Source organism: Macaca nemestrina, chromosome 10, assembly GCF_043159975.1.
Source record: "Macaca nemestrina isolate mMacNem1 chromosome 10, mMacNem.hap1, whole genome shotgun sequence".
Classification (NCBI taxonomy): Eukaryota; Metazoa; Chordata; class Mammalia; order Primates; family Cercopithecidae; genus Macaca; species Macaca nemestrina.
In genome coordinates this window covers 63,124,727-63,143,821 of record NC_092134.1, presented here as the reverse complement: position 1 = coordinate 63,143,821, position 19,095 = coordinate 63,124,727, and the positions used below count along the sequence as shown (strand labels likewise).

General features: G+C 33.5%; 1 protein-coding gene across 4 annotated transcripts in view; it reads left to right on the top strand.

Annotated features, from left to right (window-relative positions):
• Positions 1-16,490, top strand: part of LOC105473383 (CCR4-NOT transcription complex subunit 2) — a 109,140-nt gene extending 92,650 nt beyond the window's left edge. For all 4 annotated transcript variants that reach the window (XM_011727174.3, XM_071071452.1, XM_071071450.1 and 1 more), the window contains 7 exons: positions 18-138; positions 243-399; positions 3,700-3,761; positions 3,851-3,900; positions 5,688-5,788; positions 7,739-7,883; positions 15,343-16,490. In XM_011727174.3, the coding sequence (XP_011725476.1) occupies positions 18-138; positions 243-399; positions 3,700-3,761; positions 3,851-3,900; positions 5,688-5,788; positions 7,739-7,883; positions 15,343-15,429 (723 nt within the window). In that variant the 3' untranslated portion in view covers positions 15,430-16,490. The remainder of the gene's footprint in view (positions 1-17; positions 139-242; positions 400-3,699; positions 3,762-3,850; positions 3,901-5,687; positions 5,789-7,738; positions 7,884-15,342) is intronic.
• The last annotated feature ends 2,605 nt before the right edge of the window (positions 16,491-19,095 follow it).

Genomic DNA, 19,095 nt, shown 5'->3' with positions numbered 1-19,095 from the left:
AATTTTTTTCATGCTAGAATTTGAATACATCTGGCAAGACAACTTCAAGTACAGATGGACCCAAATTCCCTGGAGATAAAAGTTCAACAACACAAAATAATAACCAGCAGAAAAAAGGGATCCAGGTGTTACCTGATGGTGGGACTCTAGAAATCTATGTCAAAGATGTTATAGAATGCTTTTTTTTTTTTTTTTTTTAACTTTTCCTTGAAAATAAAAGCAACTGTGTTTTTTCTACCCAGGTCGGGTTACTAACATTCCTCAAGGGATGGTGACGGACCAATTTGGAATGATTGGCCTGTTAACATTTATCAGGGCAGCAGAGACAGACCCAGGAATGGTACATCTTGCATTAGGAAGTGACTTAACAACATTAGGCCTCAATCTGAACTCTCCTGAGTAAGTTTTTTCTGTTTTTCCATGTCTGTATATAATACCTCTTCAGACTTCCAGTTTTTAATATCATGTCATCAAATTGTCTCACCTACTGCTACTCATTGTAATCTGTTTTTTCTCTGGGTCATTCGCTTGCATATTAGCTCTTAGATCACTGGCACTCTGCAGTATTCCTTTTATAATTTGGCATTTTATATGTCTGTGTGTGTGTGTGTGCATGTGTGTGCATGTGCAAGTATGTATATGTGTGTGTGTATGTATGTGTATATATATACACACACCTTCCACAATCCTGAAATCTCAGCTCCTTAAATTTCTTTCCTCCAGGAATTTTTGTCCTGTAGTATACTTCAGCCACTCCTTTAGTTATCCCTTTGACCTAGTCATTGTTAGTAACTGCAGTCTCTCAATTTTAAAATCTGTGCTCACATGCTTTCCGATTTCCACTTTCTATTTTCTAGTTATCTTCTTCTGGTACTGTAATTCCTGTAATCATTTCACTCCACCGGGGCCTTCAATCTATTGATTCTTCTGTGTTTTAACTGTTCTTCCATATCCCTGTCTCTCTTCCTCTGTAATCAACTCCCTTCTTACCCATGAAATTCTGTGGTCAGTCGTAATTGTTCATTTACATATCCCGTGACTACTTTGCCGTTTTCTCATGTTGTTATACTTGCATGTCCAAAGCTACAGTACTGGTTGTTTCTGCCTATTTCATTCCTGACCTGTGCTACTGAGCCCTGCTAGAGAAAAACACATGGTATCACTGCCTGGGCTTCCTTTATTTTCGTACCCAGGAACCTCAAAAGTAGGCTCTTAATTCTACCAGGGATAATTATACCTTGCATGCTTAGTCCATTTACTCTTTTCTCTCTTACGCAATTACATACACTTCTGCACACCCCTAATACCTTTTCTCCTTGTTCTTACTATCAAATGATGACCTTGCTTTTTACTTTTACTGTCCTAAGAAAGTTGGAAGCAATTAGAAGAGCACATTTAGCACAATCTAGCCACCAAATCTGACTACCTACAGCCATCTACATCTACGTTATTCTTGTCTTCCACCCTATTACTGCAATTGACCCATGCGTTCTACTTAACAACAGATTTTCACACTTTGTTGGGTCATTTTCATCAACATAGAAATACATTGTTACTTCTCTCATCTTAAAATCTTCCTTTGATCCAATCTCCTCTGTAAGTTACTTTCCCATTTCTTTATTTCCCTTTGAAGCAAAACTTTTCAAAGAATCATCTCAATTCCTCCAACTTGGTCTTCTCCATTCTCTGGTAAGCCCATTTCAGTCAGGATTTTGTCCCTGCCACTTCACTAAAGCTGCTTTTATTCAGGTCACCAAATGACCTCTATGTTATTAAATTCAGTGATCACTTGGAGGAACTCTTGCTCCTTAATACACATTCTCATCCTTGAATTTGAGAGCACCATTTTTTACATCATCCTCACTGGTTGGTCTTTTTCAATTTCCTTTGCTGGTACCTCCTCCTTTTCTTCTTGACCTCTTTGTGTCATTCCTCTTCTCTGCATTTATATCCTTGATGGTCTTTTCTAGTCTTATTGTTTTAAATACCATATATATTAAGGAATCCCAAACATATGTTTCCATTCCATACTTCTGAGTGTGAGATTTCTACATTCAATTGCTAATTAAATATTTCTTGAATTATCACCCCCCAACTTACTCTGTCTACAGCCTTTCCAATCTCAGTCAGTGGTAACTCTGTACTTCCAGAAGCTTGACATTATTCTTAACTCCTCTTTCTTTTATACCCCATAATCAGGCTTTTGCCAAAATATATACAGAATCTGACCAAAGTTCACTACTTTTTAACTGCTACCACCCTTGTTTGAATCATTCTCTCTTGCCTGAATACTCCATTAGCCAGTCCCTGGGGGTCCCTGATTGTCCTTATCCCCCTTCTCATACAATCTCTTCATATAACAGCCAAGAGAGTCCTTTTTAAATAAATTACTCTTCTGCTCAACACCCAGAAAGAGTTTGTGGTTTCATTATGATTAAAAACCCCAAATCTTTTTTTTTTTTTTTTTTTGAGACAGGGTCTTGCTCTTGTTGCCCAGGCTGGAGTGCAGTGATTCTATCTTGGCTTACTACAACCTCTGCCTCCCAGGTCCAAGCGATTCTCCTGCCTCAGCCTCCTGAGTAGCTGGGATTACAGGCATGTGCCACCATGCCCAGTTAATTTCTGTATTTTTAGTAGAGACACGGTTTCACCATGTTGGCTAGGCTGGTCTCAAATTCCTCACTTCAAGTGATCTGCCCACCTTGGCCTTCCAAAGTGTTGGAATTACAGGTGTGAGCCACTGCACCTGACCAGAAACCCCAAATCTTTACAGGCCTACAAGGTCTTACATGATTGTTGTTTGTCCCCTAACCCCACCTCAACAGCTTTTCCCTTTGTTCACTGTATTCCAGCTTCACTGGCCACCTTGTATCTCAGACATGTCAGTCATGTCCCTGCCTTAGTTGCTTTAGCAGTTCCCTCAGACTAGAAGAGTCTTCTGCCAGATAATTAATATGATTATCTCCCTCATAGCCTTCAAATCTTCAGATCTGACCACCTTAATGAAACCTAATTGACCACCCTATTTAATAATTATCTGTCCAGTCTCCCCTCCCAGTTCCCTCTAACATGGGCCGTTGTTTATTTATTATGTTAATTGATTTTTGTTTGCCTCCCTCCAATCCACCATTCCTCTACCAGAAAGTAAGTTTCATGTTGTCAGTGATCTTGTTTTGTTCACTGACGTGTCATAAGCTCCTGGAACAGTGCCAGGCATATAATAGGCACTCAGTAAATATTTGATGAATTTAAACTTTTACAAATAGTTACTCATTTTTCTTCTTGCCACATAAATAAGTGGGAAAGTAATTTAAATTGGGAGCATGGTATCAAAGAATTTAAAGCATCTTGAGTTGAAGTCAAGTAAAAGTAGAAAATTTTTAATCATATGTTTTGTATATTGTGATATGTTGTGTTATTTATACTGTGTTGCAAGAATACTGAGGGAAGGAGTCTTATCATATTTTACACACACACATACACCTCCCCCCCCCGCACACACACACATACACCTCCCCCCCCCGCACACACACACACGCATTCTTCGTCTGCTTCTGTATGAGTCATTAAACCCAAGTAAGGGAATTAGAAGTAAAGATGGTCATTTTACATTTGGAGTCTTTGTTTTTCCGGAAATAAAATTAGAAATCTGTTTTTCTGCTTTGGATTTCAAAATGTTTTCTTTTCCTCCTTATTCAGAAATCTCTACCCCAAATTTGCATCACCCTGGGCATCTTCACCTTGTCGACCTCAAGACATAGGTAGGAGAATCTATTTGTGTTTAGGCCTTTTAAAAAGAAATTTACAACTGAGAATCAGTTAATAAGGCTTTTTTCATTTTATTATCCAGACTTCCATGTTCCATCTGAGTACTTAACGAACATTCACATTAGGGATAAGGTGAGTGTAGTTTATTATTCTACTCAGTCAGCACGAATTTATCTATTTTTCACGTGTTTTTCAGTTCAGGCAGCATACTATTTTTGAAATAATTAGTAATGGTCTCAGGGATATGCTTTCATATGTCCATGTTAACTTGTTAAATGGTAAATGTTAGGACTGGTAAAAAATAAAAATTCTTATATTTAACAACAGGTTACAACCATAACCACAGTTGGTGGGAATAAACTAGATTGGAACATTTGATAAATTTCCTTCTGATAATCTTATTTTATGATCTTAGCAGTAAAAAGATTTTCTTTACAAGTATTACAGATACAGTGTTTTTAATGAGATGATCTGTATCTTTAAAAACTATTTATGACCTTGACTTTTCTCTGTATTTTTTCATTTCCATTTTTTTAAATCACCTAAAATTCTAATTCTAAAGTAATTATTAACAACAAATTACAGCTTAATCTCTCTTTTTTCAATCTAAGAAAGAAAATGGTGGCACTTTTTGCTTTAGAACTGAGTGTTTCTATTACCAAAAAAATTCACAATGATATCTAAATTTTAGCCTTGGGAAACAACAATTTAGTGAAAAAATAATACATTTTTGTTATATATTTGTGTATAAATATGTATGTGTATGTATATATATATGACAGCATTCTGAGGGTGCCTTACAGTTCTGTGGTCAAGTGGATGTTGATGTTGTGGCCAGGCAAGTAAAAGGGATACCTTTCTCAATGTCTTTTAATACTTCAGTAGATGGAAGGCAAGAAGTATGAGATGGAGAGGTCTCCTATTTTCTATTTGTGGATTGTGTGATTTGCTCTCACCCCCACTATAGAGCTCTTTTGCTCCAGTTACCTAAGCGTTCCAGAACCTTTTCTTATTGCCAATTCGAGAAATACTAATTTAGGAGAATTTGTCACGTGGGGGCTGCTGCCTGAATAGGGATAGCATGAATGGAGAGAAAAATTACATTCAGATAATCTGTAATAGCCAAATAAGTATTTAGATATAGGATCAAATAACAAGGTAAAAATGTTGTTTTGGTACACTTTTAAGGTTTATTTAAATGTGAAAATTTCTTGGTAGGCGGTTATGTTTCTACCTTGTGGAGAGAAATGTAAAGCAGTTATCTTTCAGGCATCTATTTAAACAAACTAAAAAGTCATTTCTTTCTGGGTTTTGTATTCATCATCTGTGATTTGCTGGAAGCATACAACTGACTTGTGAATCACTGTCAGATATAGATTCAGTTAACATTTTTTATAAGCCTTCTATATATTTGGTACTCTACAAGGTGCTTTCATATACCTTCACTCATTTTATTTACTTTCTTAGTAACCCTCATAGGTGTCATTGTCCACATTTGACAAGTAAAGCTAAGAGATGTTAAATAACTAGGACACAGTCATATTAATGAATAATAAAACCAGGACTTGAATACAAGTCCTAGATCTCTGAGCACAATGCTATTGTTAGCATCATTTCCCCATTGGGTATTAAATCCTTGTAGTGGATCTTGCTTGGAAGTTTTTATTGAGCTTTTCTTCCAATCAGCATATCAAATAGATGTATCAGAAATAATTGTTTAAATGACTTGAGTCATTTAAATGAGGAAATTGCCTTTTAGAGTCATAACTACCTATCTGTGTAATCATGTAATAACAGTTATCAACTACAAAGTGGGGAGTTTCTGTTTATCTCTCCATTTTTACTTCAGTAATAGCAACTACATGTTAGGATTTGCAGATTTGTTTTATATTTCAGAATAAGTTATTTTTCTTTTTCAGCTGGCTGCGATAAAACTTGGCCGATATGGTGAAGACCTTCTCTTCTATCTCTATTACATGAATGGAGGAGACGTATTACAACTTTTAGCAGCAGTGGAGCTGTATGTTCAAAGTATTTTAATCACTTTTGTATTATAGTGGATCTTGACTATGCCGAAAACGTCTTTCTTTAAGTGATGATGGCTATCTTTAAATGGAACTATTTCTCCATCAAGAAATTTATTTTTACATTCATTAAAGTGAATTTAATTTAGATTAAAACCATATCTTACCATGGCTTCATAATCTATATACATAAAAAGAATTTCAAACTTAATGCTGAAGCTAGGTGCAGTGGCTCACACTTGTAATCCCAGCACTTTGGGAGGCTGAGGTGGACAGATCACTTGAGGCCAGAAGTTAGGGACAGCCTGGGCAGCATAGCAAGACCACATCTCTACAAAAAATAAAGAAAAATATTAGCGAGGTGTGGTGGCACACATCTATATAATCCTAGCTACTTGGGAGGCTACTACAGGAGGATTGCTTGAGCCCAGGAGTTTGAGGTTTCAGTGAGCTGTGATTGTGCCATTGCACTCTTTCTAGTGTGGCTGATGGTGCAAGACCCTGTCTCTATTAATAATTAATAAATGCCAGATTTGTAAGAACATAGAATTGACATAACTCATGGGTTTGGTGAATCTAATTTTTGTAAACATGTGAGTTATACGATATGATTCAAGACTATAGTTTTTACTCCTTGTGGAACCATATGTATAAATAATTAGATATTGAATTTCATCATTTCATAAACATTATTACTTATAAGCAAGGCACTGCGTATTTGTTGTATGTTTTGAAGTGCTGATTAAATAAAGTACACATTTTCATTATCAGCAGCCTATTGGCCAATATAAACAAATATTAATGTAAAGAAATTGGTTCATTGATAACTTTTTCCCTGAGCAGTTCTGTATTTACCTGATGCTCTAAAAATAAGTTTTCTGTCGTTACTCATACATATAGTTGGTAACACATTTTGTTATCAATAGACAATTCTGTTTATCATGTTTACTGTAAATTATTAGTAATTATTTATGACCTTATGATTGGGAGAACTTTTCTCAAATTTAAGTATTTCATAGCATTTCTAATAACATTTCTATAAATGGCTTTCGATCAAATAGTGTAAAGTATAAAATTCACTATGTTGATAATGAATTGTTTCATTTCACAACTGAGAGGTTTTTTCCTTTATGTTTTTCCTTCGTTTTTGTGAGAATAGAGATTATTACTTGTTCCTTTTCATTGTTCATGAGTAAATAAATACATTCAGGCACTCATTCATCTATCACTGGCAGTTCTGTTTTCATATTTATGTCTTAAAAACTACCTCATTATGTTGGTAGGAAAGCATTTCTTTACATGGAGGTTTATTTTGTGGGACATTACCTCCTTTGGATGCTACTTCCTCAGTTTACAAGTAGTGTAAATTCTCATTGACTCTTGTATGAATTGTAATGGATTTTCTCTTAGGTTTTGAGAATTTAGAATCTGAAATTTGAATTAAATATATTCAGTATAATTTTTCAAAATACTCTATTTTCAAGTTACTTAAAAAATTATGTGGAATTTACATAGTTAATTCAGATATACTTTGTATTTAGTTTCTTATCAAATAATGCGAATAGTTGGAGATACCTCAATTTCTTTTGAGTGTTAAGAAGAGCAAGAAAGGAGTGAAGTTTTGTAACATTGTGTCTTTATTTGGTCTGCCTATGCTTTTATCACATTGCTTATAAAACTTTTAAAATCGTTGTTTGTATAAAAAGTTTTAGTTAAATAAAGGTGTGTGTATTAATTAGTGTGCCTTCTGGACAAATTAAGAAATAATTTTTCTGTATTTCAATAGGGTTGTATTTAATAACATAATAAATGAGTAGGAAGCATTCATATTTATTTATTTTATGTGTAATTTTTTTTTTCCCCTGAGGAAAGCTTTACAAAATATAGAACATGTTTGATGTAAGCCACAGGAAAAAGTTAATTATCTTTTCTTTTAAAAATTGAAGTTTTAACCGTGATTGGAGATACCACAAAGAAGAACGAGTATGGATTACCAGGGCACCAGGCATGGAGCCAACAATGAAAACCAATACCTATGAGAGGGGAACATATTACTTCTTTGACTGTCTTAACTGGAGGAAAGTAGCTAAGGTATATTTTTTTCCATGTGCAAATGTATAAATCTAAACTTGAAAAAAGAAGCATCCTCTTTTATCTGTTTGTAAGTACCAATACATCCAATTCCAATAATGTGCCACATATTTGCCAACTCTTTCGCTCCATCTCCTTGGCTTGACACTCTTAGAAGAGTGTCCCAAAACAGTTCATTTCACTGATAGTTCCATTATTGAATTTGGTAAGAGATTTTGTAATTTTGCACAAGCCTTGGTAACATTCGAAATATTTTTTGTATCTACTGCATTGTAAAATAAAGATACTCTGTTGCAACCCCAGTCATATATTTTTATATTTTTGCAACTTTAAGCAAGGATGAGATTTTTCTAAAAGCAGTATATAAACAGGCTTTTTACACTTGGACTAATTGCAGGAAATACATCTGAATGTTTATTTGCGAGTAATTTTAAGAAAGAAAATTACAGGCTTAAAGTTAACCATGACTATTTCTGTGACTGTTTTGCTAAATATTGGGGAGAAATCAGCTATGGAGAAATGTTGATTATTTTATTTTGGTTTTGCAACTTTTCCTCACTTAAACACCTTTCTAACTGTCCCATGTGCAAAATTTTCATCAGTGTCAATTCATGTTTCATATTTGTGTTTATTTAGTACCTTGTGTTTATTTAGTCTGCCTAGTAGAGAATATAACCCACATTATCTGATTTCACAACTCCATGATTTTTCTGATACATTTTCCATCAATGATTCTTAGGACTATAAATTAAAGAGTTAAATTTGTTTGTTTTAAATAAATTTAAACAGAAGAAAAATGTTTCTGACAGTTCTTTGGACAATTTTTTAGTTGTCGATTTGTTTTTTTGTTTGTAGGTTTGAATCTGCTTTACTAAAATTATTATTAAAAAAGGTAAAACATTTTAAGAAGACAATGTAAGATGCTTACCAGAGATAATTTATCACAAAAATTTTTACATCCCAAGAGTTCATGTAAAACTCAAAAAAAGGCCGGGCGCGGTGGCTCACACCTGTAATCCCAGCACTTTGGGAGGCTGAGGCGGGTGGATCACGAGGTCAGGAGATCAAGACCATCCTGGCTAACATGGTGAAACCCCGTCTCTACTGAAAATACAAAAAAAATCAGCTGGACATGGTGGAGGCTGCCTGTAGTCCCAGCTACTCAGGAGGCTGAGGCAGAAGAATGGTGTGAACCCGGGAGGCGGAGCTTGCAGTGAACCGAGTTCACACCACTGCCTGGGTGACAAAGTGAGACTCTGTCTCAAAAAAAAACAAATCAAAAAAAGAAATAAAAACAGATGTCCCCTAACAGACAACACCAAATAAGATCCACATAAGAAATTAAATCTTTCATTTTTTTTTCAGATGTGTCTCAGTAGTAAATGTCTTTACTTCTCAGACCAAGTCCACATACTGTATTTTATATTTGAATTATTCTAACAGTTCCAATTTATGTGAATATTGTGTTTTTAAAAAGCATATTTATGAGTTAACCTTTTAGTTAAATAATCACATTAATTAAAAATAGTGCCTGAGATATCATATATGTTACCTGCTTTTTAAGATATATAGTATATAGTAGAAAGCTATAGCCTTTATATCATGGATTTGAATTTAACTCCTGTTGCTGTTATTTATGCTTTGACCTTCTACAATTTTCTTTTTCATGCCTGTTTCCTCTTTTGTAAAATTGAGGTGAGATTTTGCTCTAAGTTTTTATGAAGATTAAATGAAATTTCATATATATTTATATACACACACACATACTGAGTACAGTGCTTGGCACATGTTGGGTATCTGATACATCTTGGTAGTTGTAGAAGTTTACTGCTATTGTTTTTATCATCGTGATTGTAGCTACTGTTCTTGCAAGGATGAAAAAATTAGAGCTGATTGTTAATTAGGTTAAGTCATTGGTTCTCAGACTATAGCTTGTATCAGAATTACCTGGAAAACTTGTTAAAATACAAATTTCTGGACCATACCTCCATCGTTTATGATTTAGTGAGTCTGTGGGTGAGGCCTGAGAAATGCATTTCTAACAAGCTCCTAAGTGACACCAGTGATGACATGCTGGTCCTGGTCCAGAACTATATTTAAAGAACCTGTGGATTAGGTGATGCTACAGGAGTCAAAAACATCTTTGGAAGAAGAAAAAAAATTTATTAGGAAATAACTGAAGTTTTCTCCATTCAATTGGAACATTTTTGCTCAATATTATTGTAAATTATTCCAAACTTACATATGTAAAAAGGGGTGGATATTTGCAGTAAACAGCTACCTAATTTTAGTTAAATTTTAGTTAGATATATGTGTGAGGAAATCAACTTGTGAGAAAGTCAGCTTTCCAGAATTAAGTTCTCATAAAGTTAAATATTTAGAAAACAATGTTAGCATTAATGTAGGACCCCTTTAATTTCCCGCAAAAGCAATTCCTCAATCAGGTTAATGTCATTTTAAAGAAAATTATATCTATCTAAATGGATTTACATATTTTATATACATTATATATAAAACATAATTTAGCTCAGTTTTATCTATCTCATGTACAATTAAGCTTTTGTCTTTTTAAATGTTTTAACTGTGAAAAATGTGAGAAATAATATCATCAAGTTACTCCCTCAGAAATCTCTTTCAAGGTAATAGTTTGTTGGTCCCTTGCACGACACGCTTTAAAATTATTTTCATAGTAATGAAAACAGGCAGAATTGTTGGTACTAAGATATTAATAAGCAGCTCACTCTTGGTTATATTAAAATACAAATTCATGCACTTAAAATTTTGAAGTTACATTATATTCACAGAATAGATTTTTCAAAAATTTTTTTAAAGGATGTGTTCAGTGCTTTCCCAGAATATTGATTAGGAATTAAGAAATCTGGGACCTGTTCATGAGTATATTTATTAACAGCCTTCATCAAATTATAGAAAATCCATTAATATGTCATGTCCAAATTAACTTGAGTCCCCATCTGTAAAGTGGGTGTGCCTTACTATTCACAGTTAAAGAATGTATATTAAATAACCTCAATTCATTGTAAGAAGCCTACAGTATGAATTAATATTTTAATAATAGCTGATATGGTGTTCTTGAAAGGTACTGAACTGCTCTACACCATAATCCTGGAGTCTGTTCATAATACTTTATGTCCATTCATAATATTTTGTATGAGCATTTTCCCCAAATCACTTACTATTTTCAGGTAATTGTAATATTTATTAAGGGAATAGATAATCTAAACCAGAAGTATTTCTTATCCTCTAAAAATTTTGTGACCCTGAGTTCTAGAATCCAATCCATTATTTATTTACAGAATTTCCTGTAAATCAATAATATATACATTAAAATGTTGATATTGGGTGGGCATGGTGGCTCATGCCTGTAATGCCAGCACTTTGGGAGAATGAGGCAGGACCATCACTTGAGGCCGGGAGTTCACGATCAGACTGGGCAACATAGCAAGACTCTGTCTCTACAAAAAAGAGAGAGAGAGAGAGAAACATAGCCAGGTGTGGTAGTGTGCTCCTATAGTCCTAGCTACTTGGGAGGCTGAGGTGGGAGGATTGCTTGAGCCCAGGAGCTCAAGGTTGCAGTGAGCTGTGATTGCATCACTATACTCCAGCCTAGGTGACAGAGCCAGATCCTATCTCTATTTTTTTTTTTAATTTAACATTGTATTTTGCTTATTCTTTCCTTTTAGATACTCATAACTTTTTAGCAGGCCATGTTCTCCTGTGTCATTTTGCTGGAATTACTTATATTTCATTAATTTTAAGTTTGCAGTAATTCAGATAGTATATATAATCTTCATGCATAATTTTTTTAAAATAATTTCTTCTACAGTGAATTTTTAGGTGATAGAGGCTGCCTTATTATTAGTAGCTTTCTCAAAGACTTAAAATTTAAGAATTCTTTTGGCCTAATTTGACCTCGTAGATCTGTCGGAATTTCTAACAATTAAGATTTTTTATGTCAGTCTGATATTGATGTGATTTTTCATTAATTTCACTGTTACATATTAGTACGTCCTTATACTTTAGTAATACATACTTTTCTTCAAAGATTATTTCTAATAACTGTATTTAAGATAGTATGCTACTTCGTAAAATTTAAGTTAATGTGGATTTATTATACAGGTTTAGCATTCTGATTCAAAAATCTAAAACCTGAATACTCCAAAATCTGTAACTTCTGAACACTAACATGGTGTCACAAGTGGAAAATTCCATACCCTACACCTTTGCTTTCTGATGGTTCAGTGTACAGTGTAAACAAACCTCATTTTATGCACAAAATATTAGTAACATTGTATAAAATTGCCCTCAGGCTATGTGAATAAAGTATATATAAAACAAATTAATTTCATGTTTAGACTTGGGTCCCATCCCCAAGATATCTCATTTTATATGTATAAATATTCCAAAATTCCAAACAGTTCTGTTCCCAGAATAAGCAAAATCTCAGATAAGAGATACTCAACATGTAGGTAAGAGAAAGCTAACATTTCATGAGAATTTGAGAAAACACTTCTGCGGTGTATGTTTCTCTACATAAGTAGATCAGTGATTACATTAATGTTTTTATAATATTTGACTATATGAATCCATTGCATTCAGTTTTGCTTGAATTGAACAAGTAATGTTTGGAGAATACATAACCTAATTTTATTAATAGAAGAACTAAGTTATTAAAAAGTTGTCTAAAAAGTATTTGAAACTCTTTCTAGCCTTTGCAATCATTGTATTATAATCTAGAAATCCTTTTTTTCCACTAAAAGCAAATAGATAATAGACCCTCTAATGTATCATTCGATAATATTAGAAAAATTAAATGTTTTGTTTCTAAAACAAAGAAAGCTTGTGTTTATTAATTCATCATATGTTAATTACACACCTGCTATGGGCTTGGCACTATTCCAAGTTGTAGGTAGTAGTATACAAAGTAGATAGACACTTGATCCTACAGAATGTAGGAGGATGTGCATGTGTGTAGTGTGTGTGTGTGTGTGTGTATAACATAAACATGTAAATGACGTTACCAGTAATCAAGTTAAAGTAACTTTTATGTATTTCAAGAAGAATAAAAATACGTGGAAAACAAGATTTTAAAATTTGGAAGGCAAAATTTGACCTATATAATTTCTAAATCTCTGATACACTAGAGTCTTTGAAGATTTTTTAAAATTATATCAAAATTATTTATGCTCCTTATGTTTAAACTATATTTTTCTAGGGGAAAATGTACATTGATAAAGTTAATCTAGTTTGAATTCCTAGTAATACATTGTAGTTCACCAATGTGAAAAATTTTGGTTAACTTATTCAGTGTAACTTACCACATTGTGGAAGTTACAATTAGACTTTTTTTCCCTGTAACTGCACATTTTGAAAACAAAAATGCCAATTTTAATTTCAGAAGAATAATAAGAATAAATTTTCTTCTTCACAAATTCAGATACTCAACTTGAACCAAGCAATAAGATTATTTTAATTCCTAGCTAGGGCTGGGAGAGGGAGGGTAGTAGCTACACAGTGCATTAGGGCAGGATGTCGTGGTTGTGGTGGTGATTCTGGTGTTTGCTAATTTTTACTGATAAGCAGATAACCTCTGTGCCTTAATTACTGTACCAGTCACATGAAGTCAATCTTTTCAGGCTAAAGTCACCAAGGTGTACCTTCTTTATAAACTTCTGTCAGGAGACTGAATTTTTTTTTTTTTTTTTCCTTTTTCTTCACCTTATACCAAGAGAGAAGGGGACTGAATTTTTCCAGCATTTCTGGATTGCCGTGTAATGAAGTAAATGAATATGTTTTGGATCTTGGACTGAAACTATTAAAAATGATGTGTTACACTACAAAAGACACAGGCTTTTTGTCACATGGGTCTGGATCCTAATGCTATGTGTGTCACTTACTGTATGACTTGGCCAAGTTACTTGTAAGCCTCATTTTCTTCAGGCGCAAAATGAAAATAATGATATCTGCTTTAAAGAATTATTATAAAGATTAGAATAAAATTAGCTGTGTCTCTAATTTTAGCACATATTAGGCTTTCAATAAATTCTGCTGTTAGGTCTATAATATCTTTAAATTTATTTAAATGTAATATCTTTAAATTTTAAACACTTGGTGTTCCATCTTAAAATTTGATCATTATAGTCTAGGTTTTCATTTTAATTTAATAATGGAAATACTCATCATGGAATCAGTTTGAAACCAGACAGATAAGGTAAAATATGTTAACCCATGGTAGCTAATGTCACTTGTTGGCTTAATCTTTAATACATAATACATATTAAGCTTCATAATTCTTTAAGTTGAATTGTGCAGTAATTTGTGCTGATTCAGATTGTAGAATTGGTAAGAGGCTTTTAGAGCCTCTTTTTGGGGTTGCAGAGGTATTTTTTGTTGTTTGCATTTTTTTTCTAATATACATAGCTATTCTGCGTCTCTATCTTGACTCATGAAGTTAATATAGTATTTTGAAAGTTCGATTAAAATGACCTGGTATCTAGTTAGTCTTCAAATGTTCCTACAGCAGAACCATTGTCTAGTTTTCGGTGGCAGTTGATTTATATTTGAGTCAGGGTTTTGGATTTGTGAAATGAAAATCTAGCGATGTGTGAGTTTTAAGTTCGTTGTTTTCCCCAGATTTTAATGAGGTTAGAATAATTTTATGTGTTTGCTTTTTTTTAAATTTAATTTATTTTATTTTATTTTTGAGATGGAGTCTCGCTCTATCATCTGGGCTGGAGTGCAGTGGCGCAATCTCAGCTCACTGCAACCTCCACCTCCCGGGTTCAAGCGATTATCCTGCCTCAGCCTTCTGAGTAGCTGGGACTACAGGCGTGCACCAGTACGCCCAGCTAGTTTTTGTATTTTTAGTACAGACGGGGTTTCACCATGTTGATTGGCGAGGATGGTCTCGATCTCTTGACCTCGTGATCCGCCCGCCTCAGCCTCCCAGAGTGCTGGGATTACAAACGTGAGCCACCTCACCCGGCCCTGCTTATTTTTTAATATAAATATAATTAAGACAAATTGGAAAATTATTTCTAAACTTTTTTCATGGACAAAATAAATCGTTAAGTTTTTATACTTCATTGAAGGGGGCGTTATTTTAAATATCCTGTAATTTCCAGTGATTTAGAGATATAATAATTGCCCCCCTCTTTTTTTAAGTTAAAAACAATACACAACATTTCAGTGTCAAATGTTCCATTAGTAGTCTCTTGACTTACACACAGAGAGCCTGTCTGTATTTTTGTACTCATCGGTTGGAAACTACAGCACATTATTTTTCTTCAAGCTGTATTTTATGTACAGGAAAAAGAGTTGGTATATCTGTGTTGACGTTGATTCATATATATTGGGTATTTTATTTATGTGTATAGTAAATATATTTTGACAATAAGATGAAAAGGGGAAGATATCTAAATTCTTGAATTTGTTTTTATAGGAGTTCCATCTGGAATATGACAAATTAGAAGAACGGCCTCACCTGCCATCCACCTTCAACTACAACCCTGCTCAGCAAGCCTTCTAAAAAAAAAAGACTTCCCTTTTCTTGGGGTATGGCTGTCTCAGCACAATACTCAACATAACTGCAGAACTGATGTGGCTCAGGCACCCTGGTTTTAATTCCTTGAGGATCTGGCAATTGGCTTACGCAAAGGGTCACCATTTGAGGTCCTGCCTTACTAATTATGTGCTGCCCAACAACTAAATTTGTAATTTGTTTTTCTCTAGTTTGAGCAGGGTCTGAATTTTTTCATTTATTTCCTTTTTTTGCCAGCAGACAGACTTGAGTCTGTAAAGACAAGCAAATACACTGACAGAAGTTTACCATAGTTTCTAAAATGTAAAAAAGAAAACCCACAAAAGACTCAACAAAATTAGACCACAAATTTTGCATTGTTCATTGTAGCACTATTGGTAATAAAATAACAAATGTTTGTGCATTTTTATGTGAGGATCCTTCTCGTATTTCATTTGGAAAGATGAGCAAGGTCTGCTTCCTTCATTTTACTTCCCCTTCTGTTTTTGAAAGGCAGTTTCGCCAAGCTTAATGCAAGAATATCTGACTGTTTAGAAGAAAGATATTGCCACAATCTCTGGATGGTTTTCCAGGGTTGTGTTATTACTGAGCTTCATCTTTCCAGAATGAGCAAAACACTGTCCAGTCTTTGTTACGATTTTGTAATAAATGTGTACATTTTTTTTAAATTTTTGGACATCACATGAATAAAGGTATGTATGTACGAATGTGTATATATTATATATATGACATCTATTTTGGAAAATGTTTGCCCTGCTGTACCTCATTTTTAGGAGGTGTGCATGGATGCAATATATGAAAATGGGACATTCTGGAACTGCTGGTCAGGGGACTTTGTCGCCCTGTGCACTAAAAGGGCCAGATTTTCAGCAGCCAAGGACATCCATACCCAAGTGAATGTGATGGGACTTAAAGAAGTGAACTGAGACAATTCACTCTGGCTGTTTGAACAGCAGCGTTTCATAGGAAGAGAAAAAAAGATCAATCTTGTATTTTCTGACCACATAAAGGCTTCTTCTCTTTGTAATAAAGTAGAAAAGCTCTCCTCACTGCAGTGTTGGCTTTGATTTGAAATTGCGAAATTATTTCTTGAACATGAAAAATAGAGGAAACAAACTGAAGTTTTACAAATATCAAACTGAATGGTGTGACTCAAATGTCTTTTTCAGCTTCAAACAAGTAATTTAATGGAAATGTAGTGAACCATTTCACTTGTAGGTTAAAAATGTAGACAGTATTAATAAGAGAAAACTATTTTTTTAAATGGATTGTGGCAGCATTAGAAATAAAACATTCTAAATACTCTTGGAACCCAACCAAAGTACTTCTGTGAAAAATTTATTAGAAATTTATTGATAGACCTTTAAATTTATCTCTAAGAAGTAATGTGCAAATTAAGGTAAGCCATAAGGTGGGAATGGGTAGGCTTTACCTTCAGTTTGCTGGCCTAGATACCTCATATTTACAAGTTAATGGATTCTTTTCCCATCTATATACAAATACTGCATTTAAAAACTCTGAAGATTGAAGCTACCAAAAGCAGAACTAGAGAGTAGAAAAAAGGCAATGAGTTTTGATCCTTTAAATTTTCATTTTTAACCTATTTTTCTATGAAGAATAAAAGTCTGTTGGCATTAACCAAATCTTTAGAAAATGAAACATTTATAACATTGTTGTGTTTGTGTACCAGGAATATAAAGTGGCTTAAAATTTACCTTTTTCTATGCATTTTGAGATATGAGAAACATTTAAAAAAACAGGATTTTCTGTCTTTCAGAATTAAACCAAAGCATCTCCTCAGTAAGATAGCACTATGTAATTATCATTTTATCTATTGTACAGAAACCTTCACAGAACACCATACCTAATTTGACATAAACCAGAATCAAAACATAGAAATGAGTCTAAAAAAAAAAAGAGTAGATTTTTTCCTAGTAATTCACTTTGTAAAATAAAATGTAACTTTTCCTACATAACCACAAAAAACAAGTAGGAAGAAAAATGTGGAAGGGGATCTTTATTCTGATGAATATAAACAACAATATAGATTGAAGTCTCAACTGAAGCGTGATCATGACTGGTACTGATGAATGACTCAGAAAAGTAAGATAGCTCATATCAAGTGGTTTGTTGTCTTGACTCTAATCTTTTTTCTCTTTTTTCGTTAACTGCCATATACAGAGTTTTAAATGCACACTTTTCCATTTTTCTGAGTTATTTTTATCCTGAATTACCAAAATGAAGAAACTCTTGCATGTTAGCCAACTTTTTTTAACTTGTTAATATCAAATTACCATGCTATGGACTTCAAAATACAAATTACTCTATTTGAAATATTTAAAATACTACTTTAAACTTTTTAAATATAACAGTTATAATACTCCTTGATTTTATAACTTGTGGTTATACATGTACTGACCCCAACTAATTATATTTCACATTTTCTTTCAAAGCTTTAATTCTGTTAATTTCCCCCTATATAATTAGTGAAATAGATGTGTACACTATGTTAAATAAATTTTTTAGATTAAACTATGATTGGCTTTCTGGGAATAAAATGTATTTAATTGTAAAGGGAAATCCTTTATTTGGTTTCAAATATAATTCTTTAAGTGGTACTATAATTTATATGCTAAAGCTCTATTTTCAGAGACTTCACAAATAGTTTTCCTTAGATATAATACATATTAAGAACTGAAAGTTTATCTAAATTCTTAAAGTATATATAAAGCCAGCCACTTAACTAGTCTTTTTGACACTGAAATTGGGACAAAGCAGGTGCTTGATAAATAGTTGATCGAATGATAAAAGTTGATATTTCAATTTGAAAATAAAGTGTATAATTTAAAGCATTGGGCTTTGAGATAGTTTACTCAATTATCATTTGCTATAATTTCATTTTCACAAAAATCTTTTTAAGCATTTTCAATAACTTTTAAATCTTTCAAATTTTTCCAGTCTATAGCCTCTCTGGTTGATAAATCCTTTTCTATTCACAAGCCATAGATCTTCCACTTTGGTACATCCATTGCTCATAAAATACATGGCATTTAACTTAGATTTAATAGCTCAATTTTGCAAAAAGTTGCTGAAAACCTAAACGTGTGTGTGGAAACGGGATTGTATAATATGTTAACCATGGTTTGTCTATGTAGTTAATAAGATCTAGAAATATCTACTAGGTTCCATTAAGATAGTCTCTGGAGAATGAACTAAGCCAGACATTGAGATGCCTTTACTTTCTAAAAGTTGGATCCTAATGGCAGGTCACAAGGTTGTCTCCTTGCCACTGGCATTACCAGTGACTTTGATTATACCATGAATACGTGACAGATGTGGAAGATGAAGCAAATAAACACATTGAAGGTTAAAATTGGGACCTAAATCTAACCCAGGAGTTTGGTGTGTAGAGTTGAATCAAGATACATTCAATCAAGAAAATTACTTAGTTTTGCACTTTGGTTCTTAATAAAGGATGGTGGAATATATCATAATGATTTGAGTGGTTCATATATAGATCAATAAGAACTGTGATCCTGTTGCCAAAAATACTAATGTAATCTTAAGCTACATTAAGGAAAATATAGCACTCAGGAAAAGATAGGAAGCCCACTGTACCGGAAGTAATCACGCATCTGAAATGTCACGTTCTGT